General features: G+C 39.3%; 1 protein-coding gene across 16 annotated transcripts in view; it reads right to left on the bottom strand.

Annotated features, from left to right (window-relative positions):
* Positions 1–5,795: 5,795 nt before the first annotated feature.
* Positions 5,796–11,740, bottom strand: part of CHL1 (cell adhesion molecule L1 like) — a 146,759-nt gene continuing 140,814 nt past the window's right edge. For 13 of the 16 annotated variants that reach the window (XM_032985632.2, XM_032985633.2, XM_032985631.2 and 10 more), the window contains one exon: positions 5,796–10,904. In XM_032985632.2, coding sequence (XP_032841523.1) covers positions 10,688–10,904 — 217 coding nt within the window. In that variant the 3' untranslated portion in view covers positions 5,796–10,687. Of the gene's footprint in view, positions 10,924–11,740 lie in introns of all 16 variants that reach the window. The other 3 variants (XM_042799473.1, XM_042799478.1, XM_042799476.1) reach the window with 3 other exon arrangements.

The following is an 11,740-nucleotide window of genomic DNA, read 5'->3' as shown; positions in this document are numbered from 1 at the left end:
TTGAACCAATAATCAAAGGCTGTCTCTAATTCCTGGACTGGGAGGTCAATTACTGAAACAAATTTGACAGCAGATAGATGGTAACAGTGTGCAATTACCATTTAAAGACTTGATAATTATGGCAAGAATTAGTCTGCATTTTCAACTGCAGCAAAATCCATCAGTTTTTAGTAGTTATTATCTTGATTATAAGAAGAAATGGATTCAACTATGTCTTGTCAAACTGACAGGAACCTGAAAATACAATGGGTGCTGGTAACAGGCTGATGAAACAAGCCAGTTGAGTTTAAAGTTTCCTTTCCTTAACTGGAAACTTAAATTGCAGATGTGAGAAAATTTTAATGCTCAGAACATTGAGAAAGGAGAGATGTAGACAAATTTAAACTCATAATAGGACAGAGAAACACATATTTTTATGAGGTTTGCCAAAATTAGTCAAAATACGGACTTCTCACTCAAAATTCAAACCCAGAAGTCAAAGTTTTCTCACTCAGAATTCAAACGCTCTATTTTTGAAAGTCAGTTTCATCTACAGAGTCACAATCTGAAATATTTAAAGAATTAGTCTTCTCTTCTTACATTTGCCATGGCTTTCAGTTCATGGGTTCACACTTTGAAAGCTCCACAAGGTTGGCGAGTAGGGTTTTATTTTTTTTGTCACTATTTCTTTAAAAAATAGTATCTGAAATGTAAAAGTCTCAATAAATCACAGACTGAGCTTGATGACCTTTCTTCCTTGAGGTGGACTGCTATTTTTTGTTATTGTTGGTTTTTGTTTGTTTCAATAAATCTGAAAACAGAACAGTTAAGTTTTCCCTGTTATTCGCAGCTCCGCAGTCCTGTGACTCCAGGAGCTGGGAGGTTCAGAAAAGTCAGACTCAGGTAAAGCACAGAGACCCTGCTGCCCTGGGAGAACAAATACTTGAACAGGAGAGCTGCAGCACTGCTGAGCCTAGCAGAGCTCAGCACCAACCGCATGCAGAAAAAGCAAGAAAAATATATAAAATATATATGGTAGTTAAGAGGCATTGTGACAGCAACCATGACACCCCTAAGAATTAGATAATCTGCATACTTGGAGCTGTTGGAAGATGTAATCCAAAAACTAGTAAACAGTTGTTTTTGTTTTTTTTTTTTTTTTTCCTTAGTAAAAATTTTTCAAGAAGTATCTCAAGAAAAAATGAAAATCCTTAACAACTGATGATTATGGGAAACTAAGCAGAGCAAACATTTTTCAGCAAATAATTTCCTCCCCAAAAAACTTGTGACAAAAGTCACTGAAGTTACTCCTGATGAAGAAACAATGAAAACAGATTGCTTTAATAGCTGCCATAGTGCTTCCCTGCTCTATCTCTCAATACTCCTCAAGACCTGGGCTCAAGAGCTATTCCCCTTCTGCTTGTCATTGCCACTTTCAGATCCCTTTGCTGACATTACTCTTTGCAACAATTATTTTTCCTCAAGAACTCCTTTTTTAAAGTTTTTCTACATTAGGCAAATTAGTGTGTCAAATGATCTGATTTCACTGCACTTTACATGAATTTATTTACTTAGTCGCTTCTCAGTTCCATGCTGAGTCTGGAAAAGTGTACTGTTTTTGAAATTATAAATAATTAACCAGAACTCCTGATCTACTGGAAGTTGCTATTCCACTGTCAGTCTAAATAGCCCAGTATTTTTTTTTGTATGCGTGTTTTGGATAAATTGCCACTTAGAGGAAAATAAATGCTCAGAACAATGATTGCCTGAAGTCATAAAGGATAACATCCCTCTTACATGGTAAGCTTATTTTTATTAGAAACTGCATTTGTGCTTTTAATTATTTAATAAATATCCATTCAAATAACTCACTTAAAAATATAAGCCATCTCAATCACCATGTGCCCAGCCACCTGCAGCCACTCAGCGTGGCAGAACCACGCAGGAGGGAGCAACGAGAGACGTTCCTGGGTTGAATCCTGCACCAGGACCCAGCTTGGGAAGGTCTCCTCACCAGTAACACACTGGTGAGGGCCTCAACACCTGCACAGATCTGGTTTACATCACCCTGAGGAGCAAACAGGAACTGTTTTGGACAAACTGCTGTGTCTTCAGCTAAATACTCAGCATCAGCCCTCTGCTTTCCAACAAGAACCAAGAACCGCCCGGGCTCACGCACCCTGAGCCATGGAGCTGGGGGAGGTGGCACAGGTCATGCTCCCCTTTGAGTCTCTCATCTCCCAGAAATGAGCATTTATTACACCGAGTCTTGAAACCTGCAGATTAATCTCTCACTTTTTCTTTTTTTTTTTTTTTTTTTTTTTTTTAAAAAAAAAAAAAACAACCAACCAACCAACCAAAAAAACACAAAAAAGGCACAAAAAACTTTCAAACTTTAAAAAAATACCAAACCCACACATCAAAAACAGTCTGTAACTGTTCAGTTCAGACATCTAGACCCACAGCAGTTTCAAAATCCCAGGTGCATCTGTAAGCAGAGCACATCTTCCACCCTGAAGAGACGAGGGAGGTTACAGGAGGTGACAAAAATGCACAGTGAGGAAGAAGCACCAGTATAGCACTGATGCAGATGGGCTGGAAGTTTTCCAAGCCTACGGACCGGGGTGTTGAGAGATTAATATAGGCAGATGCTGATGGAGAGTCAGAAAGAAGAAAAATAAATAAATAAATAAAAAGACTATGTAGGAGAAGGCCTGCTGCCTCAGGGATAACAACAAAACTATTTCAGAAGAAACGCAGACCAGCCAGGAGAGATGGGGGAAAAACCTCCCAGCACCCACTGTAAGCCAGTCCTAATGCACAGAAGCCCTGTGGTCGGGACCACAGCCCCGTAAATCTCCACAACGATGTCTCCTGAATTTCCCATATTGCTCTTTCAGGTAGAATCAGTAATAAACCCCTTTTTCCACCGCTGGTGTGCTCTCACCTGGGTGTGGGGGTCACCTCCCCACGGCTGTGGGGCTTCATCCAGCTCCAGGAAACACGTGGGAGATGTGGCCTCCCCTCCCAGTCCTGCTCCCACACCACTGCCGTGCTTTCCCATCCATCAAGAGTTGGCAGAAAATACTTTACAGCCACCAAGGGAACAGCAGCCCAGATGGGGAGGGAAGGCTACTGATTTGTTACCAGGATAATTAGTAAACAAGTACTACCTGTATGTCATTTCCTTCATGAGAAGAAATAAAAGGTGCCAGTTCTTAATCTGGGGGTTACAGCCCACAACCCCCAGCAGATGCTGAGCAGAGGTTCCCCAGTAACCCTGCACCAGCCACAGTTGCCTGTTACTTCACACCCTCCAACTCCTCCTCACACCGCCTGCTTCTCATCTCTATCCCAGGTGAAGAGCAGCTGTCAAAGCCACCAGTTTATAGAGGTTTCAGTCAGTGGGAGTAGTGCAAACACGCTGAAAAAGCACAGCAACACAAAGCCGTGGAACTCCAAAACATGACCATGTTTTCAAAGAGAAAAAAAAAAAAAATATATATATATAAATCAAAAACCAAAAAAATATATATATATAAATCAAAAACAAACAAAAAAATATATATATAAATCAAAAACCAAAACGTACCGCTGCATGTATTCTGTTTTGAAATGTTCCTGCCCTGATGCCTCAAGCAAATGAAGAGGGCCGTGCTGAATCCCCCAGGCTGGGCTGGATATGCAGCATAGGAGTACAAACTCTACAGGCAATTTTGTTTTTAAGTGCAAAGAGACCTGCACCTACAGAGATGCTCTGCAAAAGGAAGAAGCACAGCAGGTATTGCCAGCTGGGCACTGTAGGGCCGGGCAGGGTGGGTTTTTCACAGAAATACCAATGTCTCCAAGCAGTGATGGGGTGGGACAGCTCTTCTGTGCAGGTTTAGCCACATCAAATGGGGATGTGGCCTCAGTGAAGGCACTGGGGCCTCGAGCACAGGAAAAACAACACACAGGTCTTGTTAAATAAGGCTTATAAATCTGCAGAGCCTACACATTTTCAAGGAGTGAGATTGATGGTATTTCCCACTGGGTGACTGACTGACTTCTCTGCATTTCAAGCTTATTAACAGATGGTAAAAGTCCAAAAGCAATGACATTTCACTGTAATACTGAAGAACAGAACAAAATGTTTGAACATTAGAAATAATAGTCTGCCCCTAAAATAGTGCAAATAATGCCAACCTGGTATTAAAAGCAAAATATCAAATAAAGGTATATTGGTCCCATACTTTCTCCTTAAACTGTTGCTCAGGGATTTGTCGGCTGGGTGTCAGCAGAGGTTGTAGCATGTGGTGAGCTGGGATCTGCAGCCCAGGCACCTGACGGTGGTAGCAGCATCTTTATTCTCACTCCAGTGAAGCACATGATTGTAAGACTTTTTCCTCTCCATTATGTTATTGAGAAAAGTGTAAATCTCATTATTCCAGAATGTGAAGAATAATAAAAAAAACTTGGGATGCCCTTGATGCCTTCCTGAAAGGTAAATGTTAGTTAGCACAGTCCTACCCGTTTCTGCATTTGCACTGAATGTATTAATGAGTTTTTGCAGGTGAAGAATGCATTAAAAAAGACCTGAAACCTTTCTGCTAAAGTGAAGTAGCTAAAAAACATAGGGGGAAAAAAAAAAAAAAAAGTACAGGATCATTTCTTCCACTGAGTGAAATACTCCTACAATAGCACAGAAACCATGTCAGGTTTGGAAGCCAGGGATTATCATCTGTGTGAGCAATTTGTCTCGCACTTGAGCACTGACTAGACCTTTGAAATTTCTGTTAAATTTTTTTTTTTTTTTTTATGTTTTTTGCAGCAATATCAGCTGCCATGGATTTGTCTGCTGACTTTTAATGAGTCCTCAGTGGTGGCAGTTTTGCTGTTTCGGGTACCAGATGGATGTACCTGTGTGCATTGCCCAGGTCCTCCCCGGTTAACTTTTCTCCACAGACATGCAGAGAAATCATAGAACACTGAATATTAGAGGGGGAGGAGGGAAGGACAGGATTACCATTTTAATACTCGATAATGAAAGAACTAAGGTATTTTGCTCTTTTCTTATTCTCCTTGGCAAACAAAGAACATTTGTTATATTTCTATCTAATAAATGCATACAGATTTCAGACTTTTAGTATAAGCGGAGTTTTCCCTAACTAAGGGACAAGAAGAAAAGAACGAGTATTACTGGGTTTCTAGGTGCCTGGATATGTATAAAATCACCATTATTCTGGAGATCTTTAATGAAGAGGAGTGGGAATTCACCCTGCTAATCTTCATAGCTATATTCTGCCATGTATAACAGGATCATTTCCTTTCACGTGTGTTCATGCCTGGTATGTTGAGCTTTTGTCTTCCATTTCATGGCTAAGTGTATTTTAATACAGGATGATGTTATTTTTGCAGGTATTTCACAAGCTGCTTAGCTTAAAGCTCTGTGCTTGGAAGGTTATGTGACATTAACCGACACAGAGCATATGAAGCATGTTATAGATGCTGACATTATATAGGGCAATAGTTTGATCCAGGAGATAATCACCCTGTGAAATAAATGAGGTATTTGAATTCAGGGTGTTTGCAGTTCAGGTTCATCCCTGCTTTGGTGTAGATCATATCTAGAAGGTTGTTTGTCCGTGGTGCCCAACAGTCCAGCGAAAGCCAAGGGCAGCTCGACCTTGGTGCAGGGCCAAGAAAACCCAGACCACTATCTTGAGAAGGCTAGGAATGACAATTACAATGGTTTCCCAGCAAAGAAAGGGTATCAGGAGGAAAAAAAAAAGCAAACCACAATGAAAGAGAAACTTGCTGATTACAGCTAAGCCTTCTGAAGATTACATCAAGTCAAACTTTTATTAGCAAAGTTGTATTTCATGTAAAATGAAAATATCTTTTAAAACCATACGTGCACATGTGCATGATACAAACAGCAACTACGGTACAACACATTTCTCTAAACTTTAATAAATGCACACTAACATTTAGCTCAAAAAGTAACATTGTAATGGTGACACCACATTTGCTTTGATCTTTTCTCATGAAATTACAAAGTATCTTGTTTAAAGTAATAATAATAATAAAAAATGAAACAGACAGTATGCTTTGGCTCAAACCCACCTGCTGATTCCTGCCTGAAAACTGAACAAATCAGTGCAGAACACTTGAGATTTTTACAGGAAAGATACGGAGCTGCAATGTAAACATGTACTGGTAATCCAACACAGTTTATATGCCTTATTTTGAAATACTAAACATTAACAAAGATGCAGCTGAGGGCTTGATCCATTGTCAAACAAAGGAAATTCTCTTGCCATGAAGAATTTCCTTTCTTTGTATCCATTCTTACAGGTACATAAAATAATCTAGATATACCACTCATCTGCAAAATAATGACTAGAAATATTATAATGACATTTCCTTTCAGAAGCGTGTAAGGATCAGTGACTGTTATTCTAGCTTTAGTTTACAAAACTGCATGTGGAATTACTGTTAAAAATCCCTACCTTTTTATATAGAAAGTCTGTGCTAGTATTTGTTGTCATCTCAAAAAATAGTATCGGCCTGAAAACTTTCATTAAAACATCTCATGCATTGGATCTGACCCATTCAGTCAATGGAAGTAGTTATCAGAAAAAGAGCTACTCATTAAAATTTGTATAAAAAGAACACAACAGAACAAATATCATAAATCATTAAATAATATGCTAATTAGATCCATTTAATACTTGAGTTACAAAGAAGGTTTTTTAATTCATTATACATACACGCACATTTTTTATCCAGAGGGGAAAGTCATTTTCTGATTTGGTTCCTAATTCTGCTCTTCCTAAAGATCCAGCCCCAGCTGAAGAGCAAGCAAAGATTTCTTGAGACTGGGTCCCCAGATTTTGCCAGAGAATAAAACTGGGACCACCACTGCTAGAAGTTCTTGATTGTGTGATTACTTTTTTTTTTTTTTTAATAAAAACTTAGGTTTGAGATTACAATCCATATCAAATCAACAGTACACTGCTCTGTGAACGCAAACGGCTCACTTGCATGTGAGCTAGCACACAGGGGTTTTTTCCTGTTAGTTAGGAAGAGCTGATTTTATTTGCTTAATCTTATGCACTGCAAAAACAGCACAACTTTTTGAGAAACAGCCATCCCTCTCTTGTTGCAGAGGAGGCTGCTTAAATCTGCAAGCCAGGATCCCTGGGGCCAGGGAAATGCCTCCTTCTTGCTGGATGAAATCGCATCCCGCATTGACCAAGATACCAAATCTGAAAGTGTCAGTTCCCCTCTCACACCTGTAGTGCCAGAAAAATGTAATGGTGTATCTTAACAAAACGTAGCCAAGCTAACAGCCATGGTAGTGGGTAATTAATAATTCCCTACCCAGCACGGTCTGCGTGCTCACACGGCTCCCCCCACCCAGCAGCCAGTCTGAACTTCCCTACTAGGTATTAATTCATTAAATCACCACAGATTTCCATCAAGCAATTTTAATAAGCACTCCTGACCAGAGTACAAAGAAATAATATTAATAAAAACTTATTGGATTTAATGTATTATTTCAGAACTGCAGTACAGTTGGTGATACTTTTTATTCCGCCTACATGGCCACACTTCCTCTCACCTGCCCTAGAAAAAATTGCAGCCCATCTCCTGGCAATGACAAAAAACTGCTCAGGAAAATCTAACCTTGCTCTTGGTTTACTTTTGAAAGCAAATCTCTAAAAAACCATTAGTGCACTGTACTTTCCAAGGTACACTGTATGAGTGGTACTCTTACAATAAAAAATAAAACCCTAGTGGGGGAAAAAAAAAAAAAATGGAAAAATGATTGGGAGAGAGGAAAAAGCTCAGAAGAGTAAGATTCCCTTGAGTTTTAGCCATTTGTTTAATATTCATTGGGCATATTCCTCAAAAGTCAGTGTGCACTGTACAAATTCCATTGTACATCTTTTTGTCACTGTATGATTTTTAGGCCCTGAGGCATCATGAAACACCAACATTAAGATTTAAGAATCTGAATTAAAATTTTAATAGAAAAAGCACTCATACCGGCACAGATGAGTAGCACATCACAGGAATGTCATAAACATCTCTTAGCAGCAACAGAGCAAGTGATAGCACAGGGGATTTATATTCATTATTCGATAATTTGACACTCGCTAATACGATTTGAAATTTGCGTCTGTTTAACATAGGCATTTTCTGGGACAAGGAGTGTAGCTGATCTGCAGCGACTCAAAGTACGAGCAAATGGATGGCTGGGACGGCGGATGGGTCGCACCCGGGCTCAGCCCCTGCCCCCTGGTTTGGGGCTGGGGGGCTCTGCCGGGCTCGGGCGCAGCCCCTCCCCAGCCCCCCTGCACAGGGAGGTTAGTGAGGCTTTGGGGGACTCCACCCCAATTCTGTTCCTATTGCAAAGAGCCTCGCTCATACGCTAGTGCGGACGACTCCTAAAGGAAATACGTTAAAAACAGCCTGGAGCTTGCAACGAAGGTTGTCATAAGCCTGGTCAGTTCTTAGACTTGATCCGGCTTGGGCTGCAGCAGACAAGAGTCACCAGATAAAGACCCTGGTGGGAAATGTCTCTGTTGACAAGGTGCCAATTTTCACATTTCTCCAACTGTGTACTCCCTTCTTTTTAAAATGAAGATTTTTTTTTTTTTTTTTCAAAAATTAAAATTACTTTGGACTTTTTCAGCATTTGGATTGAGAGAAATACGGAAAATAAAACTTTATAAATAAGAAAAAGCGAGTGACTAGGGTCACTTACATGGATGGGGGTGATTTTTGACTCAGGGCAGATTTCCACTCATCCTTTTATATTCATACTCATGACATCACTGGGGGCTTGGGGGGCTGCCTGTTTGGGGTTTGCTTTTCCCAAGTAGAGGCTATATGAAAGGTCCTTACAAGCTAAACTTAAAAAAAAAAAAAAAAAAAAAAAGAAAAAAGAAAAAAAGAGGAACAGAGAAGCAGAAGCATCAAGCACCAAAGGCCACTTACTGCTTTCAGAAATCTATGAGGGCTGGGGAGGAGCCCAAGCATAAGGTGGGCTGTGTACGAACCATGGCCTTTCTACTGGTAACAACCTGCATTTCTGTGGGCAACTAACGGGTCTTAATTGTAGCCGTTACTGGAAACTCGTAACCATGTGAGTAATTCTTGCTTCCTCTCTTTCTTCCATTGAAGTAATGGAGACCATGAAGGAGCCGTTGGGGATATTTGCCTAATTACTATCACGATGCAAATTGGCTTTTAGGATCTATTCCTCCTGCAGTAACTATTTAAAAGATAATTGAAGTGACAGTAATTTGTAAGTGCAAGAAGAAACGAAGCCATATTGATACTCTACTCAAATAAGCATATTCAAAAATACAAGTGCTTTTAAAGAAATTCAGGAGATTCCAATACAAAAAGACCAAAAAAATGTGCTGTACAGCTTTGCTGAGTTAGTGGTGGGGAGGCAAAGAAAAGAACCATGTTTAAACCAGCATTCAGTAAACAAAATATAAAAGAAACTATACTGTAATATTTTTCTCTTTGCTTTTGCTTTTGTTTATTTAACAATGAATAGCTTGAAAATAATGATCTCTTGAAAGTCAGGTAGGTCTATTTTATGTGATACTAGAAAGATATGAGATTTATATGACTGGTATACACACAACTCCTTCTGAAAACTAGTTTTGCTGGTCCAAACTCATACTGAGAAGCAATTCTATTCATTCCTACACGTCTATATAGATCCATGCTAGCAACATGTCTCATTTCAAAATAAAACAAGGCTGATTTTTACTTGTGTCAATATTAATATCATATGTACAACTTCTTCATGAAATGTATGCTAGCGCACAAATATACAGATAGGAGACAGACAACAAGCATTTTGCTTAGAAATGCAGCTTGCAGAGACTCTGGAAAACAAATTAAAATACTTTCTAATGATGGTGGATGGGAACCCTGTTTTGCCTTGCCACAGGAAAGATACTGCAGCTTAACTTATTTAAGGAAATAGTGCCAGCTACTGGACAGAAGATTCATCCACAAGGCCAGAGCTTTGTCTTCTAAGAGCAAATTTTCTGTGGATGAAGTTGCATCTCTAAGTATTGGTAATTGCAGTCAGCTGTAACCACTAAAATCATTTTAGAGTATCATAAGCAAAGGAGTTTATTTCTTTATGAAAAATTATACAATATATAGAATATATTTCTCCAGTATTTTAAATTATCATTTTTCTCAGTAGGATGCATTGTGTCACTTTGTAGAGTAATCTGTTGGTTTTGTTTGATTTTCTTGTTGTGTTATAACCTCTACAATGCCAAGGCCACGGTACATGAGGGAATAATACATATAAATTTATGTACAAAGTGACAACAGCCATACAGTAAAAAAAAATACTATACAGAGAAACATATTCCAAACCTAAGAAACACATGGAGTAGCAGTTAAGTATACAGATGTAACACTAAGTAATTCTGTTTTGGTAAGACTGAGTAAGTCATTTTGTAGATTAAAGAATTATTTGTTTTGTTTTAATTAGAAGAAAACACCTAGAAATTAGGATGGAAAAAACATCTTTTAGTGGCAGTGACTTATTTTTATATTACCTGGATGTCAGGTTCCTGACTGGCTCAATTGGCAACCTGCTTCCAATCACATGTGGTAACTGTGGAGTACTAATCAAGATAAATATCACAATTAAACACAAATCATTCTTGCTTATATTTTAGGCGTGGAGAGGAAAAGTTGCCGTAGAACTCCCAGTGCTTTCCACTGATCCTTTTTCCTTAGATCCAGAATAAGCTCCAATAAACGAACCATCTTCATTGAACATCCCATGCTCCCCTTCTCCATAATCTACCAGACTATCAGCACTTTCAGTGGCTTTAATGTCCCCGTTAATTGACTGGAGGCTGCCTTTCAGCGGCTTTTCATCGCTGTCACTACAAAACAAAGAAATGCCTTTCCGAAAATCTAGCTTTCAATTGCAAGCATGGAAATTGCTCTTTTATTTTGAAAGAAAGCAGCAGGAGGGAAGAGTGAGGGAAACATTTCTACTCGGGTTGGACACTGAGGATCATCTGCCCCTGTGGGTCCTGCTTGGTCTGGTGCACCTCAAACAGGTCATGCGCACCGGCCCGAATTCCCAACATATGTGATTTTGTGATTATTACAATGGAATTGGTTAAAAGGGCAAATATCAATGAAAACTACATGTGTCTTTTGGGTTTTTTTTCCCTTTTTGCCTTGGACAGACAGAATGGACAGAAATTGAAGGGGAAAGAAAAGGAAATGCTGGAAAGGACTTGAGGGATCCATTCCAGTGATCAGTGATGAGGTCAAGTCTTCGGCACCTTACAGAAACATTTCCATTTTACAAAACAGTGGGCAATATTCAGGGCCTATTTATTTCATTTTTCTTTTGAGGGGGGTGGGTCAACTAATGTAAAGTTGTGGGATGAGGTATCAGCTGTAGGTGTATATCTCAGTGCTTTGAGAACTTTTGTTTGATTTTAGATGACTAGCAAAGGAGCCTTTCTCCCTTTTTTTATTTGTTCTGCTGTTATCTCACTGTAACTTATCTTACTGTAAGGAGTTTCCCTCTGCTAAAGGTGAGGAACAGGGCAAAATGAAAGTAGAATCAGAGTGTCTGTATCTGCTCGCATGCAGTCTATGTTCAGTGGCAATTTCATGAAAAAGGACAGACCCACCACCAAAATTCAGGAAACAAAAGGAAATTCCACTGGTCATTCCTCCTAATGGCACCACAGAAGAACCA

This window comes from Tyto alba, unplaced genomic scaffold (assembly GCF_018691265.1).
Source record: "Tyto alba isolate M040663 unplaced genomic scaffold, T.alba_DEE_v4.0 Super-Scaffold_3, whole genome shotgun sequence".
NCBI classification, from domain to species: Eukaryota; Metazoa; Chordata; class Aves; order Strigiformes; family Tytonidae; genus Tyto; species Tyto alba.
Note: the sequence above shows the minus strand (reverse complement) of the source record. Positions and strands in the feature narration are given on the sequence as shown.